Below are 14518 nucleotides of genomic sequence, written 5' to 3'. Positions count from 1 at the left end.
CGGGTTGGCGACCTACCGCGGCGAGATCTTGATCTGGAGGTTGCATGGCTTCCGTGCTCGTCGTTGTGTTTTCCTTTATTGGTTATCTTGCCTTCGAGTTCCTGAACTCGGAGGCAAAGATCTTGGATGATCTGTGCTGCTTTGTCGCTGGCTTTCTCAGGATGTCGTCGGTCCGTGATGTCGCGATCGTTCGCGTTTTGGATAGCGCTTGCTATTCTCGCTTGGTTCGTGACTTCACGGTGCTCGGGGGTTGGATTAATCGGTTGAGAGTCATCCTGGCTTGAGGGGGTTTCCTCTAGGACGTCCCCCATTGGGCCCAGCTGGCGCGGAGTTCCCACAGACGGCGCCAATGTACGAGATGTCTCTGGTACGGTTTGAAGGGTGGATCAGGAACCTGCGGACAGAGCTGGGGCCGGGTCGCTTGACTGGAGCAATGGGGGTGGTACCTGCAAAGACACTCCGACGCTCAAGTCAGAATGGATCTAAGAGGTAGAAAGTGTGAGGAATGAATGAATACCTGGAGGGGCCTGAGTCCTCTATTTATAGGTGGTGGAGGATATCTTATCTTATCTTATTTGGCTAAGATAAAGGGGGCGTTTGAATTCGAAAGTCGGTTAGGAGTCTGAGAATGCCGTTTTCGGGCCTTCTAGAAGTGAGGAACGGGTCGGACCCGGGAAACCGGTGTTGGGTTCGGTCTTGGATCCGGGATGTTGGGCCGGATCCGTAACAGTGTTTATATTTGATTTACAACATTAGTATAGAGAAGGGACACAAACCAAACAAATTAAAGAATCTCATAATTATATAATAATCATACTACATAAAATAATACTGCTAAGAACAAATTTAAACTTGTATATAAACTTGGGATATCATATCTTTTTGATAAGACGAAAAGAAGGAAGAGAAATGGCTATGAAAAGTGTAATAATAGATGCACAACAAATAATAATGTTTCTTATTATTGGAGTAGCTATTTGTTTTGTTTTTGCTGAGTCTCATGAAATTATTCCTAGTAAAGAGCCTTCACCTCCATCTTATTATACTAAACAGTTTCCTAGACAGAATCCCGGAAAGTATGGAACCAAGCCAACTTTAAAAAACTGTATCAACAAATGCATAGAACTACAATGGCCGCATCCAGAAGATAAGTCCATAAGTAGAATGCGATCGATGAAGGAGTGCGCTGAAAATTGCTTGAAGAGTTTCATATCTACGATACTTTAAAAATGGTAAGTACTTAAGTTGTTAAACAATCCTTCCTAAGTTTAGATTATATAAAAATTTTCTGTTAATAAGTTTTCTACCTTTTTTAGGTAAAAAAAGTTATCGAACAACTTTCGAAAAATCATATAAGGTATTTATTTATGAATTTAACTTTGATGCACTGACAGTGTAAAGTAGTTTTACACGTGCATCCAATTAAGTAACGCCACATCTGTAAAAAAAATAACTACCTTTTACATTAAGCGTCTGTATAGTCATATAAAAAAACGAATATAATTACACGACTGTGTAAAATATAACCACACAAAACGTTTTATACTATCAGTACATCAAAATTAAACTCTTCATTTATATGACAAACATAGCCACACAAAGAGAACTTTAAATAAATCATAAAACTAACATAGCTCTAATTAAACAATATGTGAAATAAAATACTTTATAAAAATTCCTTTTAGTCTTAAATTATTTTGATACATTAGATGTTAAATTTAATTTTGATGTACTGTAAGTATAAAACAATCTTATAAGTATATTAATTACATAATGTCATATATATTAGTAAAAATAAATACTTTTTATATTAATAACGTAAATAGTCATATAAAAAATGATGTGATTGAATGATTATATAAATTATTATAAAGCAATAAAATTAAACTTTTTTATGCTTTATATTATAATTCAAATTTATAGAACTGTATTATTACTATCATTAGTTTTAGGAAAATAAAAAATATATATTTCACAATAATTGTACTTTAAGACCTCTTTTGACCCTTTTTTTTTAACAGGTTGCTAGAATTGATGAAATTTAAATAAATACTTTAATGTAATGTTTTCTTTACCGTTGTTACTTTCATGTCTCGGGCTTCAAGTCTATTGGCTCAGTTATGCATTCTATAAGACAATATATAGTTGCTACCAAAATTATCAACAAATATAATAAAATGGCACATCTTAGTGCCTCTAAGTATAGGAAAAGTTTTAAGTATACTAAGAACATCGATATTTCAGTTATTTTAACCGTTGATCTGAATTATAAAAAATATATATAATATATATTAATTAAAATCAACGGTTAAAACAACTGAAATATCGGTATTTTCCAATACACTTGAAATTTTTTCCTAAATATAATATGAATCCTTTCTAGTGTTGTCTGTCATTGTGTGTAATGAGTGTACCATGATTGAATCTATTTATCTATCTATATATCTATCTTATATCTATCTATCTATCTATCTATCTATAATAAATAACTAGTGCATGTCTCAACAAGTAAAATTACATTATCAACTAAAAAAAATAAAATGTCAACATTGAAAAGTGAATGGGTAAAATAGGTATTGTAGTTGCCAAAATAATAGCTCTGAAAAGAGTGTGTTTGACAAAAAAAAAATGTTATTCTCAAATAGAAACTTCAAAGCATATTAGATTGCAAAGGAGATTTTGGCTATAAGCGGGTTTTTTCTCTTTTTGGGGTTAGAATTCAAATTTCAAACACAAAATTTGAATAAGCATTTTAAATCAGAACTAAGTGAATAACTTTAAACTTAGAGTTTTATATTTCAATTCTTCCATCCTTGATTTTCTGTCTCTCTCTTCGCTTCTTTCTTTCTACTTGGGTGCTCTCTCCCTCTCTAAAAAGAAAGAAGACACTACAAGAAAACAAGCTTTTTGCTACGCTTTTAAAGCGTGGCGAAAAGTTCAAAAAAGCGTAGCGATAGCTTTTCGCCACGCTTTTTGAGCAACCGGCATGCTTTTGAAAGGGTCACAACAGCAAGGGTGCCGGTTGCTCTATCGCCACGCTTTTGGTGACCTATCGCCACACTTTTTTTCTTGCCACGCTTTTAAAGATCGCCACGCTTTAAAAGCGTGGCCATATGTGTGAAATATGGCTACGCTTTTAAAGCGTGCCAATATCAAGATATGGCTACGCTTTTAAAACGTACCAATAGCATGCCATATGGCTACGCTTTAAAAGCGTGCCAATAGCAAGACATTTGGCTACGCTTTTAAAGCGTGCAAGTAGCTAGAGATATGGCTACGCTTTAAAGCGTAGCGAAAAATGGCTCCTGTACGGAATAACTACGCTTTTAAAGCGTGGCTATAGGTTTGTTCAAGTTCAATTGTTTTTTTTTTTTAATCTTCATAATAAAATCTAACAGAATTAATAGATAATGTAAAATTTAGACAATATAAAACCTTCATAACAATTTTAATTACTATTAACAATATAAAACCTTCATAAACTTGTACACTAAATATAGTGGTTGATCACATGACAAGCTCTAACAAAAAGTCAAAGTGAACAGCTACCCATGAATTTGTAATACATGCATTACAATTCCAACAACTATTACATTATCTACTTCCTTTAAAAACTACAAAATACCCTTCCCTCTTGTGATATCTTGCTGGTCATTTGAGATATCATAGGCCAACCCTTTCCATCTGTCCTTATCTGTCTGCTTGTCCTCATCGATCGCCGCAATCTTGAAGCTTCCGGTGGAAACCTTGTTGCTGCTAGGGATTCTTGATGAACCTTCTTCAAGCCGCTTCCAAAGAAAGCTGATGAATTGGGAACTGATGAAGTCACAGCTCCAGAACCATTCAAACTCGCCTGCAATGTAAAATTACATTATTCTCTTGTAATTTAAGAGTTACTTTTCCACCTAACAATCAAGTAACACAAGGAGAAGAGTGTGTTGATCTGCCAGAGAGACAAGATACTTCAGTTCAATGTATTAAATAAGAAACGAGGACCATCATTTAAATGAGTTACGTGATGAAAAATACTAACCAGAATTATCATAGCAATGACGAGAAGGGGCTCCGACCAAAGAACTGACATGAATAATCCATTTGGATCAAAATAGTTTTGACTAGAGAAGCTTTTCCAGTTCATCCTCAGAACAGTGTTAAGCCTCTCAGCGAGATATACACCGGCCACTGCATCAGAACATTCTTAATAAGAAATGATACATGAAGAGAAATTCAAGAATATCAAGACTGACATTCAACCACACAAGGAGATGCCTCAATGAATATAATAAAGATGTTTAAATGGAATTATAAATCACGGAGATATTCATTGATATCTTCAAGATTTAGTGACTTCCACACAGATGTTTATGAATATTACATAACTAGACATCTCAGTTTTTTAAGCTCAAATATCAATGATTCACCTACTTAATAACTTGTTACAACACTGTCATACTCCCAAGTCCTAAACACATTGCTGCATTGCTGCTACATTCATTTAGTAGATCAAACAATCAAAATGATATTTCATATCAGAATCACTCACCACCGGTTACTGGTTAAGATCATCCTAAACAAATATATCTAGTTCGGTAGGCCCTCTCCCTTATATGACAAGTTTAGAAATGCTCACAATGATAAAAGCAAATACGACAAGAGAGAAAAAGGATTTGCACACATGAAATCAAAAATCAAATCATAATGAAAAACAGTAATATGAATTTCACATAAAAATTGCACATTATGAATAGGAAAGAAGCTATAGCTAACTACATGAAAGGTAACAGATCATATTCATACTTGATTAGAGTTCCTTTGACAGCTCCTATGGTTGAAACTGAAGTTGCCATGGCTGTGTTATTGTCCTTGTAGCAGCATAGAGTAATTGTACTTACTACAGAGGAAATAATGAACACTATAAAGACTTATTATAGTGGCTAAGTTGAGTTTAAAGAAAGGAATATAAGGGAATATCTTTCAAGATTGGTTGTAGAATCCTTAACATCCACACAGTGAAGATTAGTTTTTAAGCCACGTGGAAGACATATGTTGCCTCCAAGATATAATAAGTTACCCTTACAAGACAGATATTAGAATTGCTAGCCATTTAAAAGAATTCAGAAATAGCAATGATAATAGAAAAACCCATTTTGCAGGTACTAGTATCTAGAACTTACAAGAATATCTTGGCCAATCCATGAATATGATTGCAGTAGTAGCAGCCCAAAAAATCGCAAAGGCCACAAAAAATAGTAACACTACAAGTGAGACAATAGAGGCCTCCCCGAACAGAGGTAAATTCACTGTCTTCTGACGGAACCAAGACATTTTCTGCTCATAGTTTAAGAGAGAGAGAGAGAGAGAGAGAGAGAGAGAGAGAGAGAGAGAGAGAAATTAATAGAACATACATCAAACAGAAAGAAAATTGATTTACCTTTCTAACTAGAAAAAGAGGGAAAAATACATTGATTGTACCTTAAAGTGAGGCTTACAATACAACTGTGCATCCCCTGAAAAATAAACCAAACTTTAATTAATGCACAGAGGAAATTCAAACCTTTTTGTGTGAATTAATTGGTTAAAAGTATTCCACAAAACTAGTTTCAAATCACAGTCAGCTCATACATCAATTACCATTTACCAACATGCCATGCCATGTGATCCAATCCAACAACTGTGCGAAGCAAAGAAAGTGACAGTGAAATCATTAGAGTGCTTGAGCATTACCCTTCCTTTGGTAATAGCTATTACCAATAGAAAAAATGTTAGATTTTAATTAATAACATCAAATACATGAACAATTTTGTATTTTAAAAGAATTTCTTTAGAGCACTAATTGGATTGAATTTTTTTTTAAAAACTTTTAATGCGAGAAACTGAGAATTATAGCAAAGAAATAAAAATAGCAAAGAAGCAGCAAAACAAAAAGTAAAAAGAAACTATATAAATGACTGTCAATAGTTGAAAAATGAAATGAATATTCCATATGAAACGGTAACAAGATTGTTACCTTTCTTATTGACTTCGAAGAGAATCAACTACTTGAAGATGGTGATGGCTGCAATGGAGAACTACCTGCATTATTGCTAACTACTGAAACTGGATTTTCAAGATGACAGAAGGAATATAGAAACCAAAGGAATACAAATGCCCATATTCAGTAATAGTGGGAATAAATTACCATTTGAATCAACTTTTTCTTTATGCCTTTTCTTCTCGATTAACAAAACCAAATAGTAAGCACTTTCCCTAAATAAACATTAAGATATCAATTACCACAATAATACTAAAAGTTAGAAAATACTTACAGCCATCATGAAGTCTTCAAATACTAAAAAAAAAATATTCAAACCAAACAACGGCAAACAAATCTAGAAGTACAAAAACTCACCACCACTAGAAAGAAGATCTTGTGTTATTGGTTGGCCGGATTGTGCCAAAGAAATTAGCTACATTTCAAAACACGTAAACACGTAAGCACTCTACTTTTTCAACTCCTTCATCATCAAATTCATCTTTAAGAGGTTTTTGTGGCCTTCCTCTTCTCTTTTGTGTGGGAAGCTTTTCATCCTCACCACTTCCAGCATCTTCATGATTAACATTTAGCTTTTTACCTTTCCTCTACCTCTACCCATAATCTTAAAATTCTCAGCAAAGATATGATCATACAAACATGGAAATCTGTAAGCAAATCAAGCCAAGTTACAAGACTTTCATTAGAGAACTAGAGATATCAAATGATTATAAACTCTAACTTCAAACTAAACAGGGTGCACTAGCATATTCTTCCCACCAGCACCTGTTTATAATCAAGCATATGTGATATGTATGTACTCACAAAAACAAACACAATCCATAAGCCGCAGCAACATAGTGAAATGAAAATCTAAAAGGTTAATGATATTAAAGCTATGACTGAATTTGTGCCTAGGCAAAATAAGCCATAAGAAATATCACTCCCTCCCAAGTCCCAACCATTTCTATAGATAAACAAATGACTTCTCATTGTTCTTGCACCATTTTATTATTCCATTCATTCACAATAAACAAGTTCTTTGAAACCCTAATTTTTCAGTGACAGAATAGTAAAACCCAAAAGATATTGCAACCACAGATTGGTTTCACATGCAGCAACTGATAGCTAGGTAACAGAAAGGTATATTCCCAAAAATTGAATCTGGTACTCTTTTAGTAAATAACAGTCAGATTAGGGCACATAAGAACACAGTAAGAGGATTAGGCAATTCAACAAAAAAAGAGCAAATCAAGTGAGAAATAATGCAAAACTAAGCTTCTAATCTAAACAAAGTATTATTTTGAAGATCCACAATAAACCATACAAAGTATTAAATCCAATAACAACAAAACGAGACAAATAAGTTACATAACCCAACGAAAACACTGACAAAAAATGTGGATGACTTGGTTGACATCTCCAGCATAAGACTGAATGAATGGAATCTGCTGCGGCAGAAGAAAACTCTACAACAAGCAACATCAAAAAAGGAGTTAATTTATATATCTCAATCCAGAAAAAGCAAGTGGATTCAAACAGCGAAAATCGAAAAGCTGAAGAAACAGAGTTGAACTTGAAAATAATAAACAAATGAATCAGAGAATAAACAACATAAACAAAGAAGCACAAATGAATTTTGTTCAGATGAGAAGCTAAACCTTGTGAGTAACCTTGTTCTTCGGGAAATTGACGGTACCTGCGGTTCTCTCCTTCCATCGGTTCCTTTCAATTGGAGAAGAGTAATAACAATTAAAAGCACAGATTTATTGTAATATTCAAAATAAATGATTAAATGATGAAAGAAGATTTACTGAAAAAGCATGAACATGTACTCAACAGCGATGATGGCGACCACCGTGACGACTCCCTTTCGCGTGTCCCCCTCCTCCACGACGGCAACGGTTCTCGCGGCTCCCTCATCAGCAACCAGGAAGCATGACAGTGACTGACGCGACAGGAGCAGCTCCTCTTTCCCCTCCACGGCGACGGCGAAGCGCGAAGCTCCTCCAGCGGCGGCGACGCGTTTGGTGACGGCTCCTCCTCTCTCATCGTCACACTCTCTCTTGGGTTTGACTCAACAGCGGCGGCAGGCTGGGCACGACGGAGCTGGGAGCAAGGCAGCGTCTCCTTCCTCGGGCTCTCCTCTTCCGCGTGTGTGTATTGTGTTGTGTGCGCTGGAGAGGGGAAAAGGGGGAGTGGGGATGCGGCACTGTTGTGAGGGGAAAGGGGGCCCGTGTGGTGGGTGTTAGGTTAGGGTTTGTTAATTAAAACGGGGTAAGGTTAGTGTTCCGGAACAGGGAGCCCCGACGATGTTCTTCAGATTGCTGGGGTTGCCGAGTACTACCCTGGGGTCTTTGGAAGAGTTTAGGTTTCTTTCGAAGGGCCTTCCTTGAATACAAAAGGTTCGAAGAGTTTCAGGATTCTAAGGAGAAAGAGATTTTGAAAGATGGTGTGCAATGTAATTAAGTAATTATATTCCGTTCGAAACATTTTTTTTAATCTTTTTGGCCACGCTTTGAAGCGTGCCAAAAGAGTTGTAGGAAACGGCTACACTTTTAAAATGTCACTATAACAAAAGGTTGTCGCCACGCTTTAAAAGTGTACTTGTTTTTCTCTATGGCTACGCTTTTTAAGTGTGACAACAAAAAGCGTGGCCAAATCTCAAATCAATTGCCACTCTCATAAAAGCGTAGCTATAGACCCCTTTCGCTACGCTTTTTAAGCGTAGCAAGAAAAAACGTGGCCAAATCTCTAATCAATCGCCACCCACATAAAAGCGTGGCCATTGACCACTTTTGGCCACGCTTTTAAAGCGTAGCAAGAAAAAAGCGTGGCCATAGGCCTTTTTTCTTGTAGTGAGAAGGAGCTCACCGATGATGGAAACAGTAACTGGCATCGAAGATAGAGAATGGGCGAGCTGAGTGCTTCGGGTTAGGAGAGCGTCTGTCGAAGAAAAAAGAATACGATGACAGAGGCTCCGAATTTGTTTCTAGCGAGTAGCAAAGATGAAGAACAATAAATTAGAGGTGGCGGTGGCTGTTGATGCAGCTGCAAGGAGAAAGAATAGTAGCACAATGAGTGGTGTCACTACAAGAAAAATTACTTTTAGCGGCCATTTATTTTGCTTTTAGCGACAATAAAAATAGCCGCTAATGCATTTACCGGCAATTAGATATTAGCCGTCTTATACTTTGTCGCTAAAAGGTTTTAGCGGAAATTATAACATTTACCGGTAAAGACCATTTTAATGGCCGCAAAAAGTATATAACTTTTAGCGGCCATTTTCTTGGCAATTTATATGGCCACCAAAAGTAATTCTAAGATTGTAATGTTATTCACTTTTAGTGGCCATTACTATTGCCGCCAAAATCCATTTCACCGGCAATTTATATGGCCACTAAAAATAATTCTAACATTGTAATGTTTTTTGCCTTTAATTGCCATTACTAGTGCCGCTAAAATCTTAAGACTTTTTTAATTATACTCACTCTTTTAGAAATAACAACCTATCATTTTTCTAAAGTTTCAAATTATTTTTTCTAACAATTATTATTATTGTACATAATATAAATATACTAAAATTAATTACTGCAAAATGAAATATTTATTAAATTCAAAATATTTATACCCAAATTCTTGACTTGAGGCCAACAGATCATGATAAGAAGCAGCTTGTAGGATTTCACCGTCTGACATCAACTATAATGTAGAATGGAGTTAAGGACCGAAACAACAATTGAATGATGCATATGCACAAATCAAATAAATAAAAAAAAAATTAGTCATGAACAACCCCGTGTGACATCAAATGTAAAAAACGAATTAATTAGTCCATTCATAATTCAATTAAAAAATTCATAAAATCATATCTTTAGAACTTGTTATATATTTACAATCATCATATATTTTTGCAAAAATAAAATGAGAGAAGTAGGATATAAAATTAAACACTGGTTTAAGATTACCAATTTACCAAAACAGAATCAAATTCAGAAAGAAAGTCAACTTGATGCGTGACAAGCAAAACTGTCTTTCCTGCAAGTCTTTACATGATGTATTCCTGCAAAGTTTCAAATAAACCCTTTTATTAGTAAAGAGAAAGTAAACAACACTAGAGAAATTAAATGTAGTATGTAAAGAAAGGAATTTGTCATTACATTAAAAAGATTTGTGGCAATATGTGCATCAACTGCACTGAATGGATCATCTAAGAGGTATATATTAACATTCTGGTAAAGAGCACGACCGAGCTGAATCCGTTGCTTCTGGCCTCCACTCAGGTTAACCCCTTTCTCCCCTATCTCATAATCTCAAGGAATAACCGAATAAGTAACTGAAATAGGTATATCATAAAAAAAAAAGAATTTAATCAGATCAGCACATCAAATCAAAGCGGAACACAATCAATTCTATAATTTACTCACAATTTAGTCATGTGTGTTACTCCCTAAAGAACACCTGATGTTCCACCCAATACTGGAAACAATGCAAAGAGCAAACTAACAGCACAATCCTAACAGGAACTAATGATTTTGAATATTGCATTAGAAATTGTGTGAGGAAAATCCTCAATAAAGAATATTAGCTCATAGCATTAGTCTGCACTCTATTTTTAAGAATTGGTAGAAGCACTGTTCCAATCAAATATATGCATCTGAAATATAAATATAATAGTACAAACCTGCAGAATCAGTGTTCCACTTGTAACCTAACCATGAAGGGCATTGACAATATTCCTTTCCATAAAGAATTTCAAGACCTATGTGTCAAACAAGAAATAAAAGCATTAAGTAGCAGTAATTTAACGCAGAAATAAAATATCTGAAGAGAAGTCTTGGTGTTACTTTAGGAAGAATAATACCATAAAAATTAAAGTGATAAATAAAGCTTAAATTCTTTAGAATTTATTCAATAAGTAACTTCACTAAACTTTCAAATTGAATATGCAGAAAAGGATTTCAATAAGTAATCACACAAGAATGAGAAGTAATGACCAGAAAGAATATGCAGGAAAGAATTTCAAATTGAACAACTATATTTAAACTTGTACTTCATTATAGATTCAGCAAACCAAACTTGCCTTGCCTCATTGGCTGCTCTTTCCTCAACCAACATACAAAATGATAAATCCTCATAGGATATCATAGCTGATACTTTAACATGAAAATTCCGGCATCAGTACAATAGCATGTGACAGCTCGAATTTAAATTCGTACCAAACAATACTTCAACAAATACAGATCAATGGTGTGAAATTGACTGAATTCAAGAGATTTAGTATAGTTGTTCGGGGTGTGGGGTTCCACTTCTCATCATTGCACAGAATTTCTCACAGTTTATTCTTCCATCCTGTTAGTTTAAAAATCTCAGTAATGATAACAATATTTTCATAAGGAAGTTCCCCAGATTTAAGTTTAGAACCAACATACATTATCTGTATCCACCTCAAAAATTATTTTCTTTATAGTAGCTTCATCACCCATACCATGCTGAGTCATAGCAGTATCAACAAGAAGGCTTTGACGTAAGGAATGCAGGATGCAGAGGCTTTTTTCACTTCATCAAACATATATTCAATTTGAATAAGGTTTCAAACCCTAGAAATTAAAACAGAGCCAAGCAATAAAAACTACACAATTTAAAGCCACACCTAATTAGAAGAAGGAAAGACCCCTAACACTCAATCATCTAAGATTATATTTAACTCACTAAATACAGAAAATCAAAGGCAATACAAGGTTTCCATCAAATATAAACAAAAATCTTAATTCATCCATGCCAAAACAGATTTACAAATGTATAATAAATCTCAAACCTAATCCAACCAATCAAACCTCTGTCTCCCAAATGTTGCAGCCTTAGGTTTAACTTTTCTTCTAACTTCACTCCTCAAATCAGAATCACCTCCTACTTCTATCTATAACCGTTAAATAAAGGAGAAAAAGAAAAGCTCAATTTTGTATTCTAATAATCCTAATTCATCCTATCAAATGAATATTTCAGAATAACAATGACAATTGAATTTCAGCAATGTACATTGAACAAAAAAGAATTGGAAAAAAGCACCAGGTTGCGATAGAACACAAATTGGGAGCACAAGAATTAGAATTGAGAAGGAGATTAAGGAACTCGTACCTGATGATTAGAGCGCGATTCAGATTTCAATCAAAATCAGCACTAGCTTGTCCGAGAAAAGGATTCAGATCGCGATTAACATTGAGATGAAAACTTGGAAGAGATTCGAGGGATGAAAAAGATGGAATGATGGAGATGTGACGATGTGTGGTTCTCAGAGGGAATGAAGCACTGGAAGAATAGTTTGTGTGAAGAAGAACGGTGTGTGGTTCTCAGAGGGAATGAAGCACTGAAAGTGTAGTTTGTGTGAAGTAAAGTGGCGGTGAGGCACCCAGAGTGAAAATAATTTTGGTTTAGCCGTTTAAATTTTCTCGTTATTTTTAAAATTTTAGCTTTTTTTTAGTGATCATAGTTTAAATTGCCATTATAATTTATGGTATTAATGGTAAATATACAATTACCACTAAAAGATAGTTTAAAAAAAAATTATGACAATAATATTATGGCCGCTAAAAAATTTTTTTGCTAAACATCTTTTTTCTTGTAGTGATTGTTATAGAGTATGTAATGTATTGTTTCTTTTAATATTAGATTGGATATATCATATTAAAATTAAATTAAATGGGCTTAACTTAACTCAAAAACTAACTCATAAAATAAAGGATATCACATATTTATAAATTATATAGATTTTTTTTAGTAAATAATTATAAAGGATTTTATTTTTGAAAAATGTAAGAATTTTAATGGACCAATCACAACTACGTTAGTGTAAACCTTCTCTTGACCCAATGCATGCTACACCAAAAACAATAATATTTATGCACCAAAAAGCTCAACTTTTTTTAGAGCGATAGTTTTATGATATAATAATAGGAAAAGTATATGGAACTAATTTCAAATTAGTTAAGAATGGAACAACTTAATTAATTATAAATATAATAATTAATTTTATTTATTTATGATTTAAAATATTAGCTATTAAATATTTTACCACATTTAAATTAGGAGGAGATACGTTCAGTATTATTGCAATGTGAATCACGGAAATTGATTCAATTAGCTTCTGTCTCTTCACCTTCCTTTCCTTTCCAAATATCTAAAACATGATAAATTAGAAAATAGATTCAGAACCATCTAATTTACAAAGAAAAAAAACATCTTAATGTCTAGCATAAGTACCATTTACGTAGAAATTTTGAATTCACCTAAAGATATTTGGCTGATTTTTTGTTGGTACCCTCTTAGTTCCCTAGCATTGTTGATAATAATATCGAAACTTAAATGGCCAAAAATTTTAGATAAAATTATAAAACCAATAAAAAAAACAGAGATTTAGACCAAATAATTTAATAAATATATTAAATTATTTAATTAAATTATTTAATAATTTTTAACTATTTAGACACCTTCTGCTTATGATTACACCATAATCACTCTTTTAGTGATAATCTATTTGTACTATTGGTAACTAATAATGCCACTAATATGTTTACTAATTTTTTTTAAATGATAAATGTGATGAGGTTAATCGTAGATTTAAGTTTTATAATTAAAATTAAAATTCTTTACCTTTGAGCGAGTCTAAATAATAGAAATCACACTACTACTATTTCATATATAATACATATTTTTACAAAACACCAAACAACCTTAATTATTAATTATAGATTATTACACTAAACATCCCTTGCTTGCAATGAGAAACTTTTGGTTGTGTTGTTTATATTATTTGATTTACAAAGTAGGGAAGGGACACATACAAACCAAACAAATTAAAAATAATTAATCTCATATATAATTCTATAATAATCATATTACATAAAATAATGCTACTAAGGAAAAGTTTAAACTTGTATATAAAGTATTGGCATATCATATCTTTTTGAAGAAAGAAAAATGGCTATGAAGAGTGTAATAATAATGTTGCTTATTATTGGAGTAGTTATGTGTTTCGTTTTGGTTGAGTCTAATGAAATTATTCCTAAAGAGTCATCAACTCCATCTTATTATATAAAAATACAGCATCCTAGAGACGATAGCAGCATTCCAGCAATGAGAAGATGTATCGACAATTGCATAGAAAAACATTGGCCCCATCCAGAAACTAAGACCCGAGGTTGTATGCTACGGACCATGGAGTGCGCTCAAAATTGCGTCGACCATTTCATACGTACTTTAAAATAATTAAGGTAAGTATTTAAGTTGTTAAGCAGATCATGTTATATAAACATTTGCTAATAAATTCAGTTGTATGAATCATTTCTCGTGTTGTGTCTTGTGTCTGTATCATTATTGTAGTACAAGTGAATTGTTGTAATATGAAAAAAGAGTAATAAATGTTGTAAAATCAAATAGCTGTTATTGTTTATTACATAGTCTCTCTCCCTATATATATATATTGGTGGAGAAGTAGTTGACCGTAATTCA

At 33.6% G+C, this 14518-nt stretch overlaps 1 protein-coding gene and 1 long non-coding RNA gene across 51 annotated transcripts; one reads left to right on the top strand and one right to left on the bottom strand.

The window, feature by feature from the left end:
• The first annotated feature begins 403 nt into the window (after nt 1–403).
• Nucleotides 404–2438, top strand: LOC112736544 (uncharacterized). Its single transcript, XR_003168800.3, has 2 exons — nt 404–1232; nt 2022–2438. It is a non-coding gene; the product is annotated as an uncharacterized lncRNA (long non-coding RNA).
• Nucleotides 2439–3418: 980 nt separating this feature from the next.
• Nucleotides 3419–12426, bottom strand: LOC112736541 (probable non-intrinsic ABC protein 5). Of its 50 annotated transcripts, none has more exons than XR_011869295.1 (20): nt 12149–12426; nt 11443–11569; nt 11230–11362; nt 10695–10772; nt 10171–10346; nt 9979–10073; nt 9642–9712; nt 8885–9061; nt 7825–8397; nt 7672–7735; nt 7404–7479; nt 6389–6678; nt 6179–6246; nt 6008–6072; nt 5623–5671; nt 5473–5507; nt 5175–5328; nt 4798–4891; nt 4034–4182; nt 3419–3853 (listed from the first exon to the last, which is right to left on the bottom strand). XR_011869295.1 is itself a non-coding variant. In XM_072211049.1 (20 exons), exons 15-19 carry the CDS (start codon nt 5642–5644, stop codon nt 4161–4163), a joined length of 318 nt encoding a protein of 105 aa, XP_072067150.1. In that variant the 5' UTR covers nt 5645–5671; nt 6008–6072; nt 6179–6246; nt 6389–6678; nt 7404–7479; nt 7672–7735; nt 7825–8401; nt 8885–9061; nt 9642–9712; nt 9979–10073; nt 10171–10346; nt 10695–10772; nt 11094–11362; nt 11443–11569; nt 12149–12426; the 3' UTR covers nt 3419–3853; nt 4034–4160. The 50 variants fall into 50 exon arrangements, 47 of the variants coding, with proteins under 47 accessions (XP_072067150.1, XP_072067155.1, XP_072067137.1 ...); XM_072211049.1 differs by having other exon boundaries at nt 5632–5671; nt 7825–8401; nt 11094–11362; XM_072211054.1 differs by having other exon boundaries at nt 5632–5671; nt 11094–11362.
• Nucleotides 12427–14518: the final 2092 nt, after the last annotated feature.

Source organism: Arachis hypogaea, chromosome 13 (genome assembly GCF_003086295.3).
Source record: "Arachis hypogaea cultivar Tifrunner chromosome 13, arahy.Tifrunner.gnm2.J5K5, whole genome shotgun sequence".
In the NCBI taxonomy this organism is placed as follows: Eukaryota; Viridiplantae; Streptophyta; class Magnoliopsida; order Fabales; family Fabaceae; genus Arachis; species Arachis hypogaea.
Note: the sequence above shows the minus strand (reverse complement) of the source record. Positions and strands in the feature narration are given on the sequence as shown.